The 24,644-nt window shown below is 46.1% G+C and overlaps 1 protein-coding gene across 3 annotated transcripts; it reads left to right on the forward strand.

The window, feature by feature from the left end:
- The first annotated feature begins 268 nt into the window (after positions 1-268).
- On the forward strand, positions 269-24,367 carry fpgs (folylpolyglutamate synthase). 3 transcript variants are annotated; one of them, XM_011473235.3, is made up of 15 exons: positions 269-550; positions 4,292-4,420; positions 4,528-4,581; positions 6,065-6,129; positions 8,776-8,890; positions 10,482-10,559; positions 11,415-11,476; positions 12,714-12,816; positions 13,713-13,790; positions 13,862-14,009; positions 20,922-21,008; positions 21,147-21,297; positions 22,287-22,362; positions 22,440-22,529; positions 22,803-24,367. In XM_011473235.3, the coding sequence occupies exons 1-15, from the start codon at positions 404-406 to the stop codon at positions 22,839-22,841; spliced, it is 1,422 nt and encodes a 473-aa protein (XP_011471537.1). In that variant the 5' UTR covers positions 269-403; the 3' UTR covers positions 22,842-24,367. The 3 variants fall into 3 exon arrangements, with proteins under 3 accessions (XP_011471537.1, XP_011471536.1, XP_011471535.1); XM_011473234.3 differs by having other exon boundaries at positions 290-550; positions 20,925-21,008; positions 22,463-22,529; XM_011473233.3 differs by having other exon boundaries at positions 292-550; positions 22,463-22,529.
- Positions 24,368-24,644: the final 277 nt, after the last annotated feature.

Raw genomic sequence — 24,644 nt, forward strand, 5'->3', positions numbered from 1 at the left:
TTTGTTACTTTTTTAAATCATTTACGACACTCCATTTTTACAGCTTTAAGATAAACACAATTAACAAAACATATTTTGAGTGCACTCAAAACCAAGCATTAACCATTACATTTTACAAACTACTTATCAGACAGAGAAGTACAAAGTTCCCTAGTGTGATTTATTACATAGGTTCACTAAGAGATCCAATAAATTAAGGTTATTTTTCAATGTTTTTATTATCATTGGAAATGTTTTCAACCTCAAAGCTAAATTATTATTTTTTTTTAATTTGTGAAACAAATAATTTTTTGTTTATTAGTTCTTGTATTATTTGTATTATCATCATGACGTACATGAAGCCAACCTCCTATATTTGGGCACAACATCCTGTGACGTCACCGTCGTACTATGGCGTAGTAGGATGCTGTATTTTTCAGTCACGTTCCAGCAAAGCTCCCGCTTTTCCGCTTTGCTCCGGGAGCGGGATTCGGTGTGCAGGCTGGCGGGTTCGGCGTTCAGACACCGAAGCACCAAAACGGCCCCGCAGTTACCCGGGATGGAGTACCAGGTAAGCGGCGCGTGCTTCCCGGCTGCCTTAGCTAGCTCGTTAGCGAGACAGCTGCGGAAGTTGGGGAAGTTTGGAACCAGCAGCTGCTGCGCGCTCGCGGCGTGGACGGAGGCATGGCTGACAGCGCGGAGCGTCCACGCGCCGTTTGCTGAACAGCAGGGCGGGATTGTTCACCATGGTCTCTCCTCTCTCTGGGAGCGTGGCGCGTGCACCTCAGTTCACTGACACCGTCCCTGAGCAAAGGGAACCCTGTTCAAACTCACCGTTCCAGCGCTCTCCCCCTGATCCCACATGGAACAGTCCATCTCTGAACACTGTCTGTAGGAAATGGGTGACGTCAGACTTATGCCAACACTTTGCAAACAAAACTTTCTAAGTAGCAAATTAAAATAGTAGATATTTACTTTTTAAAAACTTTTTGCTTTCAAAAACTTTTTTTTTTACTCTCAAACAATATTTGTGCGTTTGCAACACAAATGTTTTCACATGCGTTGTGTCTCATCTCGCCTTCTCTCTGTCTTTGATGTTCATAAGTTTGATTAAGTATGACTGGGGCCATGCATGGGGGTGGTAGCATCATGCTATGGGGTGTTTGTCTGCACATAGAGCTGGACGACTGCACTGTATAGTAAAGGAGGACTGGGGCCATGCATGGGGGTGGTAGCATCATGCTATGGGGTGTTTGTCTGCACATAGAGCAGGACGACTGCACTGTATAGTAAAGGAGGACTGGGGCCATGCATGGGGGTGGTAGCATCATGCTATGGGGTGTTTGTCTGCACATAGAGCAGGACGACTGCACTGTATAGTTAAGGAGGACTGGGGCCATGCATGGGGGTGGTAGCATCATGCTATGGGGTGTTTGTCTGCACATAGAGCAGGACGACTGCACTGTATAGGAGAGGAGGACTGGGGTCATGCATGGGGGTGGTAGCATCATGCTATGGGGTGTTTGTCTGCACATAGAGCTGGACGACTGCACTGTATAGGAGAGGAGGACTGGGGTCATGCATGGGGGTGGTAGCATCATGCTATGGGGTGTTTGTCTGCACATAGAGCAGGACGACTGCACTGTATAGGAGAGGAGGACTGGGGCCATGCATGGGGGTGGTAGCATCATGCTATGGGGTGTTTGTCTGCACATAGAGCTGGACGACTGCACTGTATAGGAGAGGAGGACTGGGGCCATGCATGGGGGTGGTAGCATCATGCTATGGGGTGTTTGTCTGCACATAGAGCAGGACGACTGCACTGTATAGTAAAGGAGGACTGGGGCCATGCATGGGGAGATTCTGGGGAACAACCTCCCCCCTCAGAGCATTGCAGATGGGGCGTGGCTGCGTCTTCCAACATGACAACGACCCAAAGCTCACAGCCAGGAGAACCAAGGAGGGGCTCTGTCTCCAAACCTCAGCCCAATAGAAAGCCTTTGGAGGAAAATCAAACTCTGTGTTTCTAAGCGACAGCCCAGAAATCTGACTGATCTAGAGGAGATCTGTGAGGAGGAAGGGGCCAAAACCCCCCTGCAGTGTTTGCAAACCTGCTGAGAAACTCCAGGAAACCTTTGATCTTTGGAATCACAAACAATGAACTGAACCAAATATGAACATTGGTTTTCTCAACACTCTACATCATTGCTGTTTGACCGTTTCAAAGCCGGCATTTGTAGTTCAGCCTGTCTGGCACAGTGATTGGCATTTCACATAAATGTAGCTTCTCAACCAGCGGTTATGCTCGAGCGTCAGTCACAGCTGGAAAACCGTCTCATGATGTTCACAAGGCCTTCGTTTCCATTTCACCACAACCGTGCGGCTCAAAGACTTTTAAGGAGCTCTGAAACGTGCATGTAAATGTTCAGAGAAGGTCAAACGAAGCTCCTCCGTGAAGGTCATGAGGGATTTTACGTAAAGCCAGAAACTGTTAACTCCAAAGCCAAATATTCCTGAATTTATAGTATCATTTTCTATCTGTGGGTTTTAAAGCGATCAACAGAATCCCATTCTGACTCTGTCCACTAATTCTGTAAATAATCATAACAAACTGGATTTTATGCTTTTCAAGATCAAATAAAACAACTGTTTCCGTTAAAACCATTGATATGAGCCTGATGATCACCTGATGAAGGGAGTAAAGAGAACATAATGTGTTTGTCGTCATTTGATGAGAAAGGAAAGATGCAGAAGAACAGATAGTAGAAATGCTTCAGCCGTCACTACAACGGTAAAAGAACCTGCTGTCCTTTCTGGTTAAGGGTATTGAGCAACCTGTCCAACTCGGTCCAGGATGGGAGCCTGGAAGGGTCAGTCCAGGAAACATGGCTGACCTTGTTGTTCCCATAAGGGCTGTTTGCTCTCCATGTTGTCCAGCCCCTCCCCCTTTGCCATGGAAGACCCTACTCGGGGGATTTCCCCCAGAAAGCCTCTAGGGCAGGGGTGTCAAACATACGGCCTGCGGGCCGTATCCGGCCCGCCAGGTGGATAAGTCCGGCCCACACATGAAGAGTAAAAATTAAAATGTTTAAAAAAGAAAGCAAGTTTCTTGTCCATTTCTGTGGCGAGTTATGATTTTTCAAAGAAAGAACCGAAATGCACAATTCCGCCGCTAGGGGGAGCAAAGGAAAAATATAACAGGTGAAACAGCATATCTCTGCATGTGACAAAAGCGAAACCTACCAGCTCTGCACCTGGGTAAGGTGCACTTTGGTTCCTTATGAGCCTCACCACTGTTATATTGCTAAAAGGATGATCAGTAGTGACACCCTGATGACCAAAATGTTGTCAAAAAGTGAAGTGGATGAGGAGGTTTTTTTTCACAATGCTGAAAGTTTATTATCGGGATTGCTTCAGTGTCAGATGTCAAATTTTCAGTCTGTAAAAAAATGGAATAGACCAACTTTTTTTAAGTGAAATTTAATTTATTTGAGATCCATTGGCTGCAAGTTATTAGGCTACTATGTTGGTTGAGGCATTTTTTCCAACTGAGTAAAAAACGAAAACATAGCAGTTATTTTGCTTTTACGTTACTGGTCCGGCCCACTTGAGATCAGACGGGCTGAATGTGGCCCCTGAACCAAAATGAGTTTGACACCCCTGCTCTAGGGCCACCAAGCTCCCAAACATGGTGGTGATTCAAGGAGGGCATCGAAAGTGATGAAACCAAACGTGGAAACCATAACCACACAACCAGTAATGAAATAAAATCACTAATGAAGTCATTACGGTTTGAAAGTGGGGCCAACAGTCCTGTGGAGGTTTGACTTGATCAAGATGAGATCCACATCTACAGTGGACTCTGTAAACTCTTACCGATTCCTGCTAGTGATGCTTTACTTCCTGAAACACAAATGCTTCACCAGATACTTGATATGTTGTCTGAAGTCATGTTTGCGTCTAGAGAGACGGTGTAAATGTTGATCATCAGATAAAAGACATCAATAACTTGGGGAGGAAATGCAAAACCATAAAAAAGCACGTGGTTTTTGGAGAATGGATGACCTGCTCTACCTGGCAGAGGTTCTTGTGGGTTGAGGAGGTGGAGGCTGTGGTTGGCTTGCAGGAGCGTGGCGGACTTCAATGGTCACACATGGATCTCTTTGTCCAAGGTGCAGAAAACTGCAGTTCTTCCAGGGCTCTGTTGTTGGGAAGCTTTTTAAAACGAGTCGCTTCCAAACGATGTCAGTCTGTTTAACGTTACCAGCAGCAGCAACATACATCTGAACCGCTATTTTTTCTTTTTACCCAGGATGCAATTTGCACCTTGAACACTCTGCAGACCAATGCCAGTGCCCTGCAGCAGGTACGGCAAGAAAGAAACCACCCTCAGCAGCAACTGCAGGCTATGCAAGGCTTTCTGGAGCGAGCCGGCCTCACCGTAAGTCCATGAAAGCGACGTGGCCGATGGATTCTGGGAAATGGTTACGAGGCTGTGCACAGGGATTGGTGTCTTTGTGGTTGATGACTTATTTCTTTGTTTTGAAGGTAGAAGAGCTGAATCGTCTTAATATTATTCATGTCACCGGAACAAAAGGCAAGGTGAGTTAGTTTTAAAGGCCACATGTTAGAGGGACTTTGAAGAGCAAATCCATATGAACTCTGACCTTTCAGACATGCACAGATAAGACCTACAGCACTCTAACCCCGCTGGAGCTGAAAAACAGAGGGCTGTTATTCATGAGAAAGCCAGATAGATCTCAAATCAAGCTTAAAAACACTTAAAAACAGGGCATGCTGTGCAGAAACGGAGGTAAATACAGACTCACACTGTGTCAGATACCATCAACAGCTTCAGGGGTCTGAAAAGAAACTGCAAATATGTTGGTTGAATATGAATCCAGAGTTTTGCCGTGCGTTGAAAAAAGGTTGGCTCTCTCAGAGCTTCACCAGTGACACCAGACTGGAGTGTACAGGACGCACTGGTGCAGGGGTGTCGGACCCCCAGGTCCTGCTGGCTTTGCCCCATCTGCTGCTGTTTGCCTGGTTCATCTGGGTTTTACAGGAAGCTACCGTGGCAGGTTGGAAGGAACACATGGAGATTCCTGGCCTGCAGGCCCTTGAGTTTGATACCTGTGCACTAAACCAGGACAAAACTTTCATTTATTACTTCATAAAAAGGCATTTTTTTCCGCCAAAACAACAAGCAAGCATGGGTTTATTGACTGCAGAAAGGTGGCCCCCCGGGGCGCTGGCTGGTCCCCCCCCCCCGGGGGCTGTGGCTTGGTGATGAATCCTGTTTCCAGCTGCTTTCACTGTTGAACATTCAGAAAACCATCCGTTTGACGGGAGCGTCCGACCACGGTGGATCTCAGTGATCTCATTCTGTTCACACTGAGGACTTTGACACTCGCATTGATAAAAACTTTATTGATCCCTAGGGACAGCATATTGGCTCACATGTAACAGTCTGCAAATCGTTTTGGCTGCACGAGGTTTTCTGAACTATTTAGGGAAAGTTGGAGAACAGGAACGTTGGCTGCAAAGCTGAAGGCCCCATTTCCAACGCAGAGTAACACAGCGATCTGTTCAACCAGCTATTAGCACTAAAATCCAGGCTGAATTTCAAACTATTGACAGATCGCCCTTTACTTGGAATATCAATATCAACTCATTAGATCTACTAATCAATATGCCTTTTAGAGTGCCTACTGTGGGGTTCTTTCAGGCAAAAAGCTGCTTTCACCTCATTTTTAACGGAAGGATGAAGCGTTTATTTATAAAGTTCTGCCGTTATTATTTTTCTATCTTAAAAAATGGTTTTGCAAACCCAAATAAGATCGTCTCTGAATGCCAATTCAATAAATAGATCAATTTCACGTCCAATTGGATCGTGAATCAAGTTGTTATGAACTTGTGTATTGATTAGCACTGATCTGGTGTTTTTCCAGTGATAACTTGCCCTACACGGTAGAACCGCTTCCTGTTTTTACCGTTTTGAAAAGAATGGAGGTTTCTCCTGACTTATGCTTGGTTTCTTTTATTTAAAAGCTACATAAGCAGAGTACCTGCTCCTGTCTTTCAGGGTTCAACGTGTGCATTTACAGAGAAGATTTTGAGAAGTTACGGCTTGCGAACAGGATTTTACAGGTAAATCTTTGAACCATTCAACCTGTTTTTCTATACGAATAACTGAAGCTTTTTTTTTTTACTTGTCCAGCAAACAGATCAGAGCTGAAGGCCTCTTGTGTTGGACAGATGTTATCGTTACAATAGATGGATCTAGAGGAGTGTTTGTGTTCTGTTGTGGAGGATGCTGGGAGGTTGGCGCCAGTGTTCAGCAGCAGAGCTGCCGTCAGTGTGTGAATGGGACTGTGACTGTAAAGCCTGCGAGGAAGGTGGACATACAAGTAGACGGCATTTACCAACCAAAACGTCAAAGAGTCACGCCAGGGGCCCCCCGAAAACACGCCCCTATATGGCGAGTTGGGAGTGAGAACGTGTTGGAGCTGCACCTTTAAAGTAAAGGCGCCCATCGCAACAGTTTGGGGTCAAGTTCGAATCCTTGTCTGGGTCTGGATCCGGAACGCGGTCCGCTAGTTAGTAACCCCTGATCCAGACCCATCAACATGAACCCTCTTGTCTGTGATTGGCTCATTTATCACGCCAGGGCCAGATCTAGCCAGCCCCAGATGGGGGGGAAGTTAGGGTGTATTGAGAAGTTGGGGTTTCAAATCCTGCCACGCCCCTAAAATGCATAAAAACTATGCTAACTATGCTATAACAATGGTCTCCTGTGATCCATTTGATCTGTCTTCAAGGTTTTATGTCGGGTGACATTTCTGACATTTACCCCGGCTTGGGACGGGCAAAAATGGGACTCTGGCTAGTCTTTTTTAATTCTTTGTGTGTTTTTGGTTTCTTTCATTTATTTTAGGCTTGTCTGTCTGTTTAACCATCTCTTTTTTGTCTTTTATTTTCTTGCAAATTTTTATGTATTACGTACTTTGTGTCAATTTTATTTACTTTTAATTTTATATTTGGTTTATTTTTTTCCTTTTGTCTTATTTTTCTTTTTTAGGGAATTTTTGCCACTTTTTTATTTACTTGTTTTAAAGTTTATCTATGTGTTTAGCTATTTATTCTTTTGGGTCATTATTTTGTCTTTCATTTATTTTTACACACAGTGAACATCAGTCGTTGCAGCATTTGTCGTCCTAACAGGCGGGAACTGGCAGCCACGCCTCTGTCAGTCTGCCCCAGGGCAGCTGTGGCTACAACCGTAGCTTATATCACCAAGTATGAATGAGGAGTGAATGAATAATGGACACAATGTAAGCGCTTTGGGTGTCTTGAAAAGCGCAGATAAATCCAATCCATTGTTATTTTTATTATTTATTATAACAAATCTCTTTTTATGGCCTCATGAGCCAAAATAACTACCGTAAATTCCGGGTTATAAAGCGCACCCAATTACAAGCCGCACCCACCTATTTTAACGTGCTTGAATATTTTTGTACATACACAAGCCGCATCAGTATACAAGCCGCTGCCTCGACAAAGCGCGTCCTGACTACCAGAGTGTGCATGGCTCATTACGACACTGTGGGCAGGTACTGGCCTTGTCTCAAGCTCATGTATCTAATTACACCCACATCTGAAACAGCATGGACCTCTATTCTGTTCACAAGTTCCTCAGTTATGGGTTTTTTTATTTGATTTTTTTTTTTACTTATTGACAATCTAGGTATCACACATAAAATTACAAACAGTAACCATATAATCAACATTACATCCCTCAGTTATGATGAGGAAATTTACATCCGCGATCCCCCATTTCCCATGAGTCTTAGGGGCTAAAGGCGGGGCCAACGCCCGGCTCGCCACACTGTTGTTCGTGTTTAAGAATGAGCAAGGAGCAGCAGTGGATGGAGGGGTGAAAAGGAACAGCTCTCCTTCCACTCAGCGCGGCGCGTTCGTCAGAAGCTTCCTTTCACAGCAAACACTTGTTGCTCCCCAGACGCCTCTGCGCTCCGCGCTCGCCAAGCGGGCTCCTTGTCTCCCCTTCCTATCCGAAAAGCTCACACGGCGGCTGTGAGCTTTTCAATGCAAAATTCCGCTCAGTCAGAAACCGTAAAAACGACCAAATGGATTTGTGTTTCCAGTCGTGTCCCGACAAAATAAAGGCTGATGTTATTCACACATATTTACGTGCAGCCAGCCGAGTCACTATGACTCAGAGGTAAATACACTTCTGAGCATGCGCTGTTCTCTCCGTCACGTAGCTGACCGGCATTTCCATTTACTGATGGGGGATTTTTTCACGCTGCTTTTAACGATTGCTTTTAACTTGAAAGCTTTATCATATTGTAGCGGCGATCACGTGCACGTTGGGTCTAATGGCACCAAAGGATTCTGGGATGCGGCCGGGCATGCGTGTTTCTTTTTGTTGAACCATGACTGAAGTGTCTAAGACCTGAAGTGAGGTCCATGCTGTTTGGCTGCTTAGAGGTGTGTTGAAAAAAATGACTTGTGCTTGGTGGTGGATGGCGCATACAAAACCATTCACCAAGCCCGAATGTACGTACACGGCGGCCGCCAATTAAATCCATAAATTAGCCGCGTCACAGAATAAGCCGCAGGGCTGTGAGCACAGGAAAAAAGTAGCGGCTTGTAGTCCGGAAATTACGGTACATTTGTTTTCTGTCATGCAGCACTGCTCCCTGTACCAGTGTAGATTATTATGCTCTGCAGAAATGTCTTGGATCAAACTTATCAACTTCCTCTTGTTTGCAGTTCCCCCCATTTGGTACAAGTCAGGGAGAGGATCCGAATTAATGGGCAGCCCATTGGAAAAGATATCTTCACCAAATACTTCTGGCAGATCTATGGACGCCTTGAAGAATCTAAGGTAGATGGCATAACAGCACACATCGCGTCTTTGAAGGTTTTTAAATTGAAATGGGAGATGGTGGATACTTGCATAGCGCTTTTCTACCTTCCTTGAAGCCCCAAAGCTTTACAGTCACTGACCCATCCACACATTCACACGCTGGTGGCGGCTCCGCTGCCGAACACTGGCGCCAACCTTCCACCACCAAGGTGGGTTTCAGTGTCTTGCCCAAGGACACTTCGACACATGGGCGGGCAAGTCAGGAATCACAATCGTAAGATGGCGCTAATTGAACCCGCAATCTTACGATTGGACCACCCTACCGACCGCCCTACCACTGCACCACGGCCGCCCGTAAAATACAAACCGTCAACGAGTTGAATTATTCTCAGTCAGTTGAAGCATTCCATGATTATTGAATGATTCTTTCAGAATGTTCCCACCACATGATTGTTGCTGTCATGAGATTGACTGGCACGGCCATCAAACACAGCCTGGTGACGCCTTAAAAACGATTTTGTGAGATTTGTGTTTATTTTGCTTTGTCTAATCTAACAGAGCTGAGGTCCTGTTCTTAATTGTTGTCGCATGATTTCAGTCCAAAGTGAGACTTGACAGGATTAGGCTGACCGTCATGTGACAACACTGACCACGCTGTGAGGACGAGGCTCCTTTCCTCCGTTTCCCTCCAAATGAAGGATGCCCTTTATAAGCCGTTGACACTACAGAAAAAATCTAAACTCCTCAGATGGACTGATAAGATTTAAAACATAGTTATGGCAGGAAAGCTGCAACTTTCATAAATGACTTACATTACATAAATGATTCCACAAGTGTCAGATTAGATTAATATATCTGGTTCTTAGGCCAACAGAGTGTATTTTCTAAAAAAGTTTTGGTTTTTGTCAAGTGTCCTCATCATTGTCCAAGGGAAACCTGGACTGCTCCCTCCAGAGGTTTGCATAGTGGATCACCCCATGATCCATGGATTTGACTTAGCTTCAGTTTTCCAGCAGATGGCCTGTCCATCCCATCCCTCTGTGTTTACCCAGACTTGGGACGGGACCATGGAAACACTGGAATGTGCCCCCATTTGGTAGCAGAAACTTACAACACCTGGTAGCTCAGGTGGGCTTTCTCCCAAAGAACCACCAAGGTCCAGCAGTTAGGCCGTGTTCAGGGCCCCAAACTGTCTATAGGCTTCGCTGTTATTACTCTCCTTGTTTAAAACTGGTCTGTCATTGGTCAGTTTGAAGTCTCTCTCCTGTTGGTCAACCTTGAATATCTCTCATTTTCTCAGGTTGGTGCTACTTTATCTTAGAAGTTAAAGATTTTCATCAAACCAAATCCAGAAGACCTTTTTTTTTAATCAGCTTTTTCTCCACCTGAACCTGGTTTGAATGGGACAGAAGGAGTCGGGTCTTTCACATCCGATGGGACATTTGGCTACCTCTTACAATCCTGTAGCAAAAATGGCAATAAAACACTAGATGGAATGTTTTGCAATAGAGATGTGAGGACAAAGATATGTCAGTCCTAAATTCAGGCGGTGTGAGATGTTCCTCTGTGAATGGAACATTGACTTACTGCGCCTATTTCCTCTGCTTAGCCAGCCTCTGGTGGAACAATGCCGGCATACTTTCGCTTTCTCACCATCTTGGCCTTCCACGTCTTTCTCCAGGAAAAGGTAACCAAAAGCCTGCATCATTTTACTGTTTTCAGTTAGTCTGCCTTTTCAATGATGGGATACTAGACAAGTTTTCAAGGCTTTGTGCTGCGATTACACTCAACGCCATTCACGCAAGTTTCGATGTTGGGACGATGGTGCAGACGTGATCGGGGTTGTGCGATTTGGGCGTTGCAGCTTGGCCGAAGTTCCGATATTTGGGCTTTGGCGATGACGCCGCAACATCAACCAATCAAGGACTCAACTTTGGATGTGTGACGTTTTCAGTGACCCGAACAGCGGGTAGAATACGCCTCCAATATGGCGGATGGATCCGACGTTTGTCCTCCAGAGCTTCCCTCCCTTGGCCTGCTGTTTCCCTTGGGGAGCAGGGTTGCTGGTTCCCGTCCCGGCTACTGTTGGGCGAAGGCGGGTACACTCAGTCTGTAGCAGGGCCCATGGGGCTGGACTGAAACACAGCAGAAGCAGCCGTCATTCAGAAGCAGCTCTCACACCGGGACTGGAGCTCTCCGTACCGGGAAAACCTCTGAATGACGTCATGAACCCAGACACGGAGGGTCTTTTGTGCATTGTGAAAGAAATGCTCACAGACGCCGCTCCATGTGGCGATCGGGCTAAAATCACCTGGCAGTAGCTCCTCCCACATGCGGCTGGGCGTCGAGCTATGAAGGCATTTTGGGACAGCGAAAGAGGGGCGGCCGACGCGAATTTGGCACATGAATGGCATTTGGTGTGAACGCGGCTTAAGGCAGACTCAGGTTTAGCATAAGTTTGAGCCATCGTCTTGATTTGGATAAACGTTTAGATTGAGGCTATGGAAGCTGTTTTATAGTTTTTGGTGTTGCCTTTGTTCAGGTTGATGTGGCTGTGATTGAAGTTGGGATTGGTGGAGCGTATGACTGCACCAACATAATACGGTAAGGTTCTCCTCAAGGACCAGAATAACAGACTAACCTAGAATAAAGAAAAACTCATGCAGACATCAGCATTTTTTGATAACTGCATCCATCCCTTCATCGTTCTCTGCTGGTTCTGTCGGGTTACACAGCCAGCATGTTAGGCAGAGATGCCCAGACAAACTTCATCCAGAGGCTCCTCCCAGTGGGAAAAGCCTGAAGGAGGTATCTGATAGGGACGCTCGAGCCACCTCAGCCTCCATCTCTCAGGATGAAGGAGCAGTGGCTGTTCTACCAGCTCCTCCCATGTGACCAAACTCCTCACACCTCATCTCCTAAGGCAGAACCCTTTTTCCAGGGGCTTGCAGTAGGAGGATCGTCCTTTTAGTCACGACCCATAGTTTGTGACCATAGATTAGGATAGGAACACCGACTGACTGGGACATCCAGAGCTTTACCTTTTGGCTAAGCTGCTTCTTTCGATCATTACAGCCACCACCTGACTGCAGCTGCTACACCTGTCCACCTGTCAGTCTGCCATCCTTTCCTCACTCGTGAACAAAATACTTAAACTCCTCCCCTTTGGGGCAGGAGCTGTTCACATTTATCGGAGAGGTTCTTGTCAAGAACTGTGGTCTCCAACTTACAGGTGCTAATTCTCCATCCAGCTGCTTCACACCTGACTCCAAACTGGTTCAGTGCACACTGAAGGCAACCAATCATCATCTGGAAAAAGCAGCAAATCCTGTAGTTCCCAAAGCGGACACCCCCTGGGTCCTGGCTGGGCCTAGAAAATCATGGAAAGAAGCAGCGCCAAAAGGCATCCCTGCCGGAGTTCAACCTGCACCAGAAACACGTTTGACTGGCTGAGGCAGAGTGAATCAACCTCCTGTTCTGGTTTACAGACCAAACAGCCCCCAGTAGTGGGCCTCTGACCCCATGTTCCCAGAACACCTCACACTGATGTCTGCAGGGATGTGACTGAACACTTCTGCAGATCCACACAGCACATGGAGATTGGATGGACCAACTCCCATGATCCCCCAAACTGTGTAAAGTCTCAGGGATTCAGTCCTTCTTTTCATTTCAGCTGGTGTTACAGAGGATAAGTAGTGAGGGGTGTGTATGTCTCAGAGACCACATTAAGTACATGTTTGACATTATATTAAGCCTATAGTTCACTGTTCTGTCTTCCTCACCATTTGACCGTTAGGTTCTGTGCTTCTCCAAATTGTAATAAGAACATCTCTGTGAACAGAAAGCCCTGGGTCTGTGGCGTTGCCTCCTTGGGAATAGACCACACTCAGATTCTTGGAGACACGATTGAAAAGATTGCCTGGCAGAAAGGAGGCATCTTTAAGGTAAGTCTGGAGCTCAGCAGCATCCACATGCTTCAGATGACCTGAGGACAGCGTTTGTTCCAATAAGGAGCTCCTTATGAACCATCATATGTCTGCAAAAGCTAATAAAGTTTGAGGTTTAGCAGCACCAACACTAATGACGCGTGGAATGAGCCTTCCAATCATCAGCAGCTCCAAAGTGGAAACTCGCTGGCTAAAAAGGGAAAATGGGAGACCATGAACACGTAAAGAACATCCAGACTCTAGCCTTAGGGATCATACACCATGGTAGTCACACAACAACAAGATGCAATGAAAAGCATAGCATGCAAATTACTCTGCAAGCTCTGAAACTCCCAATCACTGCATATTAGAAACCTGCAGTATCGCATGTACACACAAACACACAGGTAATGTATCCACACAACTCAGGCAGACGGATCTGTGAGGTCAAAATGCTAGAAAAAGAGAATTCAAGCAATTCCCCTGATTCCTCATGAGAACTGGTGCTGTTGTTCAGATCTAATGATCTGAAATGTAGACTGGAGAGGGAGCCATCGTTTTCATAGAGAGACTGAGATTCTGGACTAGAGGCTCCATTGGGGCAGCAGGCCTGATGAAATAGGGGGGGGGTAACCAGTTCCTGCTTAAATAGTTGGAGTCATAGAATGACTTGGGTTGAGTGTGCTGAAAAAGGATGTGGTCATGACTGCAGATGTATTCTGCAGCAGGACAGCTTAACATTAACAAACATATGTTAGCGGGAGGCTAACCCACCATGTTTGAGTTTCTACTCCAATGACAACGTCTCTGCTTCTCAATTTAGTTTTTGTCTGATCATTTTCCATTTGTGCCTCAAGAAAAAACAGATCTGAAAATGAGCTTAATGAATATTAATGGTGTGAATGTCCTTTCAGCCTGGCGTTCCTGCCTTTACCGTCAGCCAGCCAGAGGGCGCCATGGCTGTGCTCAGGGATCGGGCCAAAGAGATCCAAGTCAGTTTCAGTCACATGACTCTGGCAAAGTGGTTCAATGTCTCAGTAATGCAGGAAAGGCCTTTTTGCAGTGTCCTTTGTGGGTGTGTCCAAATTTGGATGAGTACCAAACAGATGGCACAGCTCTGCATCTGGGCTTGGCAGGAAAGCACCAACGCTGGAATGCGTCCCTGGCCCTCCAGTTAAGTAACAGCTGGCTGAAACGAAGATGTTCACCTGGTAAGTCCAGCAGGATGGGCCAAAGACGGCCATGTTGTTTCTTATCAGTATTTTGCTCACACGGTTAGACCAAAGGATGCTGTCCTGTTGTTGAAGACCTGTTAAAGCTGTGTTCATCACATGGCAGACATGCTGCTGATGAACATGAAGGTGATGGGAGCCGTCCCTCCAGGAGTTCCCAGTGTTTGATCGCATCTGCGTTTTTCCAGAAACAAACTCCAACCGCTGCGTTTTGCCCAAACTAACAAGTCTGACCAGCCAAACATCTTCATTACCGATCCTGATGTCCTCTATCAAATGACTCCATGTGGCTTTTAGAGCACTTGTCTTTCTGTCCGGCGACATTAGATGAGCTCAGGTTTCATCTTAAGAACCCAAACACTGGATTTCTTTAAGCCTGCAGGCTTTAAACAGACTTTGACTTTTCTCTGTGTCGTTTTGGCGGAGGAAAGGTTCTGATCGCTCACAGACTTTAGTTTGTGCTCCAACATGAACAACATAACTGTTTACCTGTTGATCACCTGGGTTGTTACTGTCTAAAGTGCTCGCCGTGATCTCTGCTGTGGTTTTTGTTGAGAACAGAGTCCTGATCATGGAAAAATGTAAAGTCTGATTGGTTAAACCAGTGCTTCTCAATTATTTTTTGCCAGCCCCCCCCCCTCCAGGAAAAAGAAAATGTTTCGCGCGCCACCTACCCCCCATTACCCCCCCCACACACACACACACACACACACACACTCTCGCCGCGGTGACAATATATTAGGTTAGTATCTATAAATTTGTGTAAGTAAACCTAAAATTGTATCTTTTAACATTAAAAAAATCCACTTTCAACAAATATTACCTTTAAAACCCTGTTTTAGTGTAAAACAGAAAAGAAGCTTAAAGTGCCTGAAAATAATAAAAAATCTGTCAGTCTTTATTTAAACTAGAATCATTTTGATGCTGAGAAAAATAATTCAATCAATAAATAATATTAAATTTGAAACATTAACACAGCAGCACCAATATATTTAATGCTTTTAGTCTGAAGAAATAGATAAAAAACATTCTGATTTTTTTTCTAAATGATGGATTATTTATTTATCATCTCATAAAGTGCAGCTGTTTTCCTGCATTACCTGCTGTCTGTCTGTCAAATACTAACACCAACTAACCACAGGCAGCATCGCTTCTCCCTGCATGGATGCTGACGACAAAGCCGAAGGGTTAGGGTCTTTAGTGAAACAGGGTTAAGGTCTTTAGTGAGACGGGGTTAGGGTCTTTAGTGAAACGGGGTTAGGGTCTTTAGTGAAACGGGGTTAGGGTCTTTAGTCAAACGGGGTTAGGGTCTTTAGTGAAACGGGGTTAGGGTCTTTAGTGAAACAGGGTTAGGGTCTTTAGTGAAACAGGGTTAGGGTCTTTGGTGAAACAGGGTTAGGGTCTTTAGTGAAACGGGGTTAGGGTCTTTAGTGAGACGGGGTTAGGGTCTTTAGTGAAACGGGGTTAGGGTCTTTAGTGAAACGGGGTTAGGGTCTTTAATGAAACGGGGTTAGGGTCTTTAGTCAAACGGGGTTAGGGTCTTTAGTGAAACGGGGTTAGGGTCTTTAGTCAAACGGGGTTAGGGTCTTTAGTCAAACGGGGTTAGGGTCTTTAGTGAAACGGGGTTAGGGTCTTTAGTCAAACGGGGTTAGGGTCTTTAGTGAAACGGGGTTAGGGTCTTTAGTCAAACGGGGTTAGGCTCTTCAGTAAAACGGTCTTAGGGTCTTTAGTGAAACGGGGTTAGGGTCTTTAGTGAAACAGGGTTAGGGTCTTTAGTGAAACGGTGTTAGGGTCTTTAGTGAGACGGGGTTAGGGTCTTTAGTCAAACGGGGTTAGGGTCTTTAGTGAAACAGGGTTAGGGTCTTTAGTGAAACGGGGTTAGGGTCTTTAGTCAAACGGGGTTAGGGTCTTTAGTCAAACAGGGTTAGGGTCTTTAGTGAAACGGGGTTAGGGTCTTTAGTGAAACGGGGTTAGGGTCTTTAGTCAAACGGGGTTAGGGTCTTTAGTGAAACAGGGTTAGGGTCTTTGGTGAAACGGGGTTAGGGTCTTTAGTCAAACGGGGTTAGGGTCTTTAGTGAAACAGGGTTAGGGTCTTTGGTGAAACAGGGTTAGGGGTCTTTAGTAAAACAGGGTTAGGGTCTTTAGTGAAACGGGGTTAGGGTCTTTGGTGAAACAGGGTTAGGGTCTTTAGTGAGACGGGGTTAGGGTCTTTAGTGAAACAGGGTTAGGGTCTTTAGTGAAACAGGGTTAGGGTCTTCAGTGAAACAGGGTTAGGGTCTTCAGTAAAACAGGGTTAGGGTCTTTAGTGAGACGGGGTTAGGGTCTTTAGTGAAACGGGGTTAGGGTCTTAAGTGAAACAGGGTTAGGGTCTTCAGTAAAACAGGGTTAGGGTCTTTGGTGAAACAGGGTTAGGGTCTTTAGTGAAACAGGGTTAGGGTCTTTAGTAAAACAGGGTTAGGGTCTTTGGTGAAACAGGGTTAGGGTCTTTAGTGAAACAGGGTTAGGGTCTTTGGTGAAACAGGGTTAGGGTCTTTAGTGAAACAGGGTTAGGGTCTTTAGTAAAACAGGGTTAGGGTCTTTGGTGAAACAGGGTTAGGGTCTTTAGTGAGACAGGGTTAGGGTCTTCAGTAAAACGGTGTTAGGGTCTTTAGTGAGACGGGGTTAGGGTCTTTAGTGAAACAGGGTTAGGGTCTTTAGTGAAACGGGGTTAGGGTCTTTAGTGAGACGGGGTTAGGGTCTTTAGTGAAACAGGGTTAGGGTCTTTAGTGAAACAGGGTTAGGGTCTTTAGTGAGACGGGGTTAGGGTCTTTAGTGAAACGGGGTTAGCGTCTTTAGTGAAACAGGGTTAGGGTCTTTAGTGAGACGGGGTTAGGGTCTTTAGTGAGACGGGGTTAGGGTCTTTAGTGAGACGGGGTTAGGGTCTTTAGTGAGACGGGGTTAGGGTCTTCAGTAAAACAGGGTTAGGGTCTTCAGTGAAACAGGGTTAGGGTCTTTGGTGAAACAGGGTTAGGGTCTTTAGTGAAACAGGGTTAGGGTCTTTAGTGAAACAGGGTTAGGGTCTTTAGTGAGACGGGGTTAGGGTCTTTAGTGAGACGGGGTTAGGGTCTTTAGTGAGACGGGGTTAGGGTCTTTAGTGAGACGGGGTTAGGGTCTTCAGTAAAACAGGGTTAGGGTCTTCAGTGAAACAGGGTTAGGGTCTTTGGTGAAACAGGGTTAGGGTCTTTAGTGAAACAGGGTTAGGGTCTTTAGTGAAACAGGGTTAGGGTCTTTAGTGAGACGGGGTTAGGGTCTTTAGTGAGACGGGGTTAGGGTCTTTAGTGAAACAGGGTTAGGGTCTTCAGTAAAACAGGGTTAGGGTCTTTAGTGAAACGGGGTTAGGGTCTTCAGTAAAACAGGGTTAGGGTCTTTAGTGAGACGGGGTTAGGGTCTTTAGTGAAACGGGGTTAGGGTCTTTAGTGAAACAGGGTTAGGGTCTTCAGTAAAACAGGGTTAGGGTCTTTAGTGAGACGGGGTTAGGGTCTTAAGTGAAACAGGGTTAGGGTCTTTAGTAAAACAGGGTTAGGGTCTTTGGTGAAACAGGGTTAGGGTCTTTAGTGAAACGGGGTTAGGGTCTTAAGTGAAACAGGGTTAGGGTCTTCAGTAAAACAGGGTTAGGGTCTTTGGTGAAACAGGGTTAGGGTCTTTAGTGAAACAGGGTTAGGGTCTTTAGTAAAACAGGGTTAGGGTCTTTGGTGAAACAGGGTTAGGGTCTTTAGTGAGACGGGGTTAGGGTCTTCAGTAAAACGGTGTTAGGGTCTTTAGTGAGACGGGGTTAGGGTCTTTAGTGAAACGGGGTTAGGGTCTTTAGTGAGACGGGGTTAGGGTCTTTAGTGAAACGGGGTTAGGGTCTTTAGTGAGACGGGGTTAGGGTCTTTAGTGAAACAGGGTTAGGGTCTTTAGTGAAACAGGGTTAGGGTCTTTAGTGAAACGGGGTTAGCGTCTTTAGTGAAACAGGGTTAGGGTCTTTAGTGAAACAGGGTTAGGGTCTTTAGTGAGACGGGCTTAGGGTCTTTAGTGAGACGGGGTTAGGGTCTTTAGTGAGACGGGGTTAGGGTCTTCAGTAAAACAGGGTTAGGGTCTTCAGTAAAACAGGGTTAGGGTCTTCAGTGAAACAGGGTTAGGGTCTTTGGTGAAACAGGGTTAGGGTCTTTAGTGAAACAGGGTTAGGGTCTTTAGTGAGACGGGGTTAGGGTCTTTAGTGAAACAGGGTTAGGGTCTTCAGTAAAACAGGGTTAGGGTCTTTAGTGAAACGGGGTTAGGGTCTTCAGTAAAACAGGGTTAGGGTCTTTAGTGAAACGGGGTTAGGGTCTTTAGTGAAACAGGGTTAGGGTCTTAGTAAACAGGGTTAGGGTCTTTAGTGAACGGGGTTAGGGTCTTTAGTGAAACAGGGTTAGGGTCTTTAGTAAAACAGGGTTAGGGTCTTTGGTGAAACAGGGTTAGGGTCTTTAGTGAAACGGGGTTAGGGTCTTTAGTGAAACGGGGTTAGGGTCTTTAGTGAAACGGGGTTAGGGTCTTTAGTAAAACAGGGTTAGGGTCTTTGGTGAAACAGGGTTAGGGTCTTAAGTGAAACAGGGTTAGGGTCTTCAGTAAAACAGGGTTAGGGTCTTTGGTGAAACAGGGTTAGGGTCTTTAGTGAAACAGGGTTAGGGTCTTTAGTAAAACAGGGTTAGGGTCTTTGGTGAAACAGGGTTAGGGTCTTTAGTGAAACGGGGTTAGGGTCTTTAGTAAAACAGGGTTAGGGTCTTTGGTGAAACAGGGTTAGGGTCTTTAGTGAAACGGGGTTAGGGTCTTAAGTGAAACAGGGTTAGGGTCTTCAGTAAAACAGGGTTAGGGTCTTTGGTGAAACAGGGTTAGGGTCTTTAGTGAAACAGGGTTAGGGTCTTTAGTAAAACAGGGTTAGGGTCTTTGGTGAAACAGGGTTAGGGTCTTTAGTGAGACGGGGTTAGGGTCTTCAGTAAAACGGTGTTAGGGTCTTTAGTGAGACGGGGTTAGGGTCTTTAGTGAAACAGGGTTAGGGTCTTTAGTGAAACGGGGTTAGGGTCTTTAGTCAAACGGGGTTAGGGTCTTTAGTGAAACAGGGTTAGGGTCTTTAGTGAAACAGGGTTAGGGTCTTTAGTGAGACGGGGTTAGGGTCTTTAGTGAAACGGGGTTAGCGTCTTTAGTGAAACAGGGTTAGGGTCTTTAGTGAAACAGGGTTAGGGTCTTTAGTGAGACGGGGTTAGGGTCTTTAGTGAGACGGGGTTAGGGTCTTTAGTGAGACGGGGTTAGGGTCTTTAGTGAGACGGGGTTAGGGTCTTCAGTAAAACAGGGTTAGGGTCTTCAGTGAAACAGGGTTAGGGTCTTTGGTGAAACAGGGTTAGGGTCTTTAGTGAAACAGGGTTAGGGTCTTTAGTGAGACGGGGTTAGGGTCTTTAGTGAAACAGGGTTAGGGTCTTCAGTAAAACAGGGTTAGGGTCTTTAGTGAAACGGGGTTAGGGTCTTCAGTAAAACAGGGTTAGGGTCTTTAGTGAGACGGGGTTAGGGTCTTTAGTGAAACGGGGTTAGGGTCTTTAGTGAAACAGGGTTAGGGTCTTCAGTAAAAAAGGGTTAGGGTCTTTAGTGAGACGGGGTTAGGGTCTTAAGTGAAACAGGGTTAGGGTCTTTAGTAAAACAGGGTTAGGGTCTTTGGTGAAACAGGGTTAGGGTCTTTAGTGAAACGGGGTTAGGGTCTTAAGTGAAACAGGGTTAGGGTCTTCAGTAAAACAGGGTTAGGGTCTTTGGTGAAACAGGGTTAGGGTCTTTAGTGAAACAGGGTTAGGGTCTTTAGTAAAACAGGGTTAGGGTCTTTGGTGAAACAGGGTTAGGGTCTTTAGTGAGACGGGGTTAGGGTCTTCAGTAAAACGGTGTTAGGGTCTTTAGTGAGACGGGGTTAGGGTCTTTAGTGAAACGGGGTTAGGGTCTTTAGTGAGACGGGGTTAGGGTCTTTAGTGAAACAGGGTTAGGGTCTTTAGTGAAACAGGGTTAGGGTCTTTAGTGAAACGGGGTTAGCGTCTTTAGTGAAACAGGGTTAGGGTCTTTAGTGAAACAGGGTTAGGGTCTTTAGTGAGACGGGGTTAGGGTCTTTAGTGAGACGGGGTTAGGGTCTTTAGTGAGACGGGGTTAGGGTCTTCAGTAAAACAGGGTTAGGGTCTTCTGTAAAACAGGGTTAGGGTCTTCAGTGAAACAGGGTTAGGGTCTTTGGTGAAACAGGGTTAGGGTCTTTAGTGAAACAGGGTTAGGGTCTTTAGTGAGACGGGGTTAGGGTCTTTAGTGAAACAGGGTTAGGGTCTTCAGTAAAACAGGGTTAGGGTCTTTAGTGAAACGGGGTTAGGGTCTTCAGTAAAACAGGGTTAGGGTCTTTAGTGAGACGGGGTTAGGGTCTTTAGTGAAACGGGGTTAGGGTCTTTAGTGAAACAGGGTTAGGGTCTTCAGTAAAACAGGGTTAGGGTCTTTAGTGAGACGGGGTTAGGGTCTTAAGTGAAACAGGGTTAGGGTCTTTAGTGAAACAGGGTTAGGGTCTTTAGTGAAACGGGGTTAGGGTCTTTAGTGAAACAGGGTTAGGGTCTTTAGTGAAACAGGGTTAGGGTTTTCAGTAAAACAGGGTTAGGGTCTTTGGTGAAACAGGGTTAGGGTCTTTAGTGAAACGGGGTTAGGGTCTTAAGTGAAACAGGGTTAGGGTCTTTAGTAAAACAGGGTTAGGGTCTTTAGTGAAACAGGGTTAGGGTCTTTAGTGAAACGGGGTTAGGGTCTTTAGTCAAACAGGGTTAGGGTCTCCATCCTGGAGGGACGGGTTCTGTTTTTTTTTTTACTTTGAACAGCTGCATCTGTCTTCAGTAGATCAAAGCCTTTCTGCAATCAACCCCGAGAACACCAGAGTCCAACCAGCAACCGCGTTTAGGCCCAGCTCTGAGATGATGATGGGTGAGTCCTCCACACTTCCACCTCCCTCAGAGGATCAGAGGAACCAAAGTCATCAAGAGGGCTTACAAGGAGGTTTGACGTCCGCGGTTCTGACCCACATCACCGGCTGACGACACTCAAGTTTGTCTCTGAACTCAGGACTTGCAAACACCGAGTGGCCGGGGAGGAACCAGACCCTGAAAAATGGAGAGGTCACCTACTTTCTGGATGGCGCCCACACCGTGCGCAGCATGCAGGCCTGTGTGGACTGGTTCAAAGGGAGTGCAGCCCAGCATGAGAAGAATGCCAGGTGAACATGACTCTTCTACATCATCATTCAGTCCCTGCGTTTCTAAAGTTCACTTTCCTTCTGGTTTTCCTGGACCGCTTGGATCTGAACACGAAGGAGGAAATTAAGTTAGTATCAATTTGAAAGAACTGCTGTCATGATTCTGCTGTGAAACGGCTGGAAAGCCTGGTCCAAGCGGGAAAGAAGCTTATTTTCATGTGAAGTCGGTCAGAAAGAGTCAGAAAAGCAGCGACGTACTCACAGTTTACAGCTGCATGCAGCAACATTCCAACCAGGTGATGTTTATGTGCGTGTTCATCCACTGAAGATGACCAGAAAACTACGGTGCGTTTTAGTGTCGGCGTGTGAGAAGAAAACGAGCTACACAACCGAGCACTGCTGTCCGTCTCACAGCATCTTCCACAACAGAACTCAGATTCTCCTGCGGTACTAAATGTAGACGGTCAGGAACAAACCATCTGTGATGAAATATCCCAACCGTCATGTTTTACCTGTGATTTCAAACACCTGATGTACGGGAGTATCTTCAGGAACCAACATTTACCACGGTGGAAACTTCAAATGTCCAATGTGCAAAACCCCGTCCCACGGAGGAGCGGTTCTACCGGTGGGATCTGTCGGTCACCGACGGTCTGAGTCTCTGCATTTTACATGTATGTTTGGTTAAAGGGGGAAAGGCTACAGTCGGACATCCAGACAGTTTCTGCAGTGATCTTTGACTAATATTTGTAGTTTTTGACAATGTCAAACATTTGGGTTTAACAAACGTGCAAATAGAGAAGAAAGCAGGTTTGGGAAACGTTTTCACACAAATGACACAGACGTCCCGCTTCAGCCTGAAGGTCCTTTGATTACACGGTTATTTCCTTTCAGAGTCGGAGGTTAGATTCCCAAAAACCAGAACATGCTGGGATCAGGAGGACCGGGACCTTGAAACGGGCCTGGGACAGGACTTGGCTTTAAGCAGGGCCCGTGTGTTTGTGTTGCAGTGGACCTGTGGCCAGAGTGCTGCTCTTCAACGCCACGGGAGACAGGGACTCTGCCGCCATGCTCAAGCTGCTGGTGGTGAGTACGTCAGCCACGGAGCTCTGTGGAGAGGGTTCAAGGCCTTCAGACATGTTCCAGCCCGGCTTCTCATGCAGGACGCCGCTGTGCTTCCCCTCAGCCTTGTCATTTTGACTTTGCCGTGTTCTGCCCAAACATCACTGAAGCCATTGTGTCGTGCAATGCCGGTAAGACCTGTTCCCTCTTTGGTAGATCTTCACATCAGCTGCATCTACTGCCTTTCCCAGAAAGCTTAAATGTCTGCATATCATCATTTAAAAACTTCAGTTTGTTTATCCACACCTTTCTTATGGTCCAACTGCATCATTTCAGTCAGGCTGAGATTTGGACTTTATGGGGAAATTGAACCTTTTTTTTGTTTTTTCTGAAGTAGATTTACTCTGAACTGACCAAGTTGTCAGCGATCCTCCCAAACGTCCAACTGTCCTGTGTCTTCTCAGACCAGCAGAACTTCAACGTGTCTGTGGAAAACATGCTGACCCGCTGTATGGATAACGCGAGGAGCTGGCACCTCCATAACCGCGGCGGGGACCAAGGAGGGGCTGGGCTGCTCATTGAGGAGCGCCTGGTCCCGGACAACCAGGCCCACACCCTGGTGTTCCCCTGTATCCTCAGTGCCCTGCAGTGGATCAGTCAGGGCAGAGATGCAGTGCTGGCAGACCCCAACAAGCAAGTCTTAGCCGTCAAACCCAACATCAGGGCCAAAGCTGCCGTCCTCCGTGAAGCAGCCCAAATTCATGTTCTGGTCACTGGAAGCCTCCACTTGGTGGGGGGGGTCCTAAAGCATCTGAACCCCACATATTCCAATTAGAGAAAAGCCGAGGAAAAACAGAAATGTCCTCCCTCTTTTGCTAGTACGTCACTGTGGGGTCTTTCCATGTGTTCTAGGTTTCTGACACACTGATTGGACGATACAAACTGTCAGTCAAACCTAATTCTGCCTTAAGTGCAATCAGCCAACTACTGTTTGTATGTGTGTTTGATGGAGAAAGGTGCTAAAGCTGAAACATGAAGCTGCTAAAGTAACATTTCTAATCATTAGAACTAATCAAGAAAACATCTTCAAACGTGTCGAAGAGGAAATGAAACTTTATTCTGGAGTCAATAAAGACAGTTTAGAAGGTTTCTGATGGTCTGTTTGTGAATTTGAATTCAAGATCTTTATTTTAAATGTTCCAGTTTGTGTGCTGATGAATTGATGCAGACGGAGCAGCATTAGCAACAAAAGTCACTCAAACGGGACAGAAAACGCTTTGGATGAGCCTTAAGGCCTGACTCTTTGGTGCTGGCCGTGTCGCTCCTGTACACTTGAAGCTCAGCCGAATGTTTGTGACTGTGGAGCCGTTTGAGTCCAGAGAACTCATTGTCATGTTCTAGAGACCAGTCTGAGATGATTCCAGCTCTTTGACATGGAGCCTTCTCCTGCTGGAAGTAGCAGCAGAAGATGGTCCACTGTGGTCAGAAAGGGATGGACATGGTCAGCAGCAATACTCAGGTAGGCTGTGGCGTTGGAACCATACTCAACTGGTACTAAGAGAACACCCCCCACACCATGACTCCACCACCACCAGCCTGAACCGTTGGTACAAGGCATGATGGATCCATGCTTTCATGTTGAGGCCAAATTCTGACCCTACCATCTGAATGTGGCAGCAGAAATGGAGACTCATCAGACCAGACAGCGTTTGTCCATCTTCTAGGGTCCAGTGTTGGTGAGTCTGTGTGAATTGTAATCCCCAGAGATGGTTGTGGGTGAAAATCCCAGCCCGTCTGGAACCAACAACCACGTTCAAAGTCACTTCAATCACCTTTCTTTCTCATTCTGATGCTGGTTTGACCTGCAGCAGATCGTCTGGACCATGAATACATGACTACATGTGTTGAGTTGCTGCCATGTGATTGGCTGGTTAGGAATGAATGGGCAGCTGGACTGGTGTACCTGATCACGTTGGGTGAACTGAATGACATCTTGAACTGTTTGACCTTTTATCCTAATAAAACTCTAGAAAACACTTGTTTTTTTTCTCTGCCTGCATAAAACCAGGAGAATCCTGGACCAAACGGACCGTTCAGAACCGCCCAGTTTGTTCACAGAACCCGGTCGTTTGAGCGGCGTGTTTCAGTTCCAACAGTCAGCCTGTTAAAACGCAGCGACTAAACGGTTCTTTTGGTTTGATCCGTCACAGCTTTAGTTTCTTAGTTTGGTAACTTATTAAATAAATGCATAAGATAAAAACTATAAGACTTTGTCACACAATGAAAACTGATGAGCATGTTCTAAT

Source organism: Oryzias latipes, chromosome 12, assembly GCF_002234675.1.
Source record: "Oryzias latipes chromosome 12, ASM223467v1".
Taxonomy (NCBI): Eukaryota; Metazoa; Chordata; class Actinopteri; order Beloniformes; family Adrianichthyidae; genus Oryzias; species Oryzias latipes.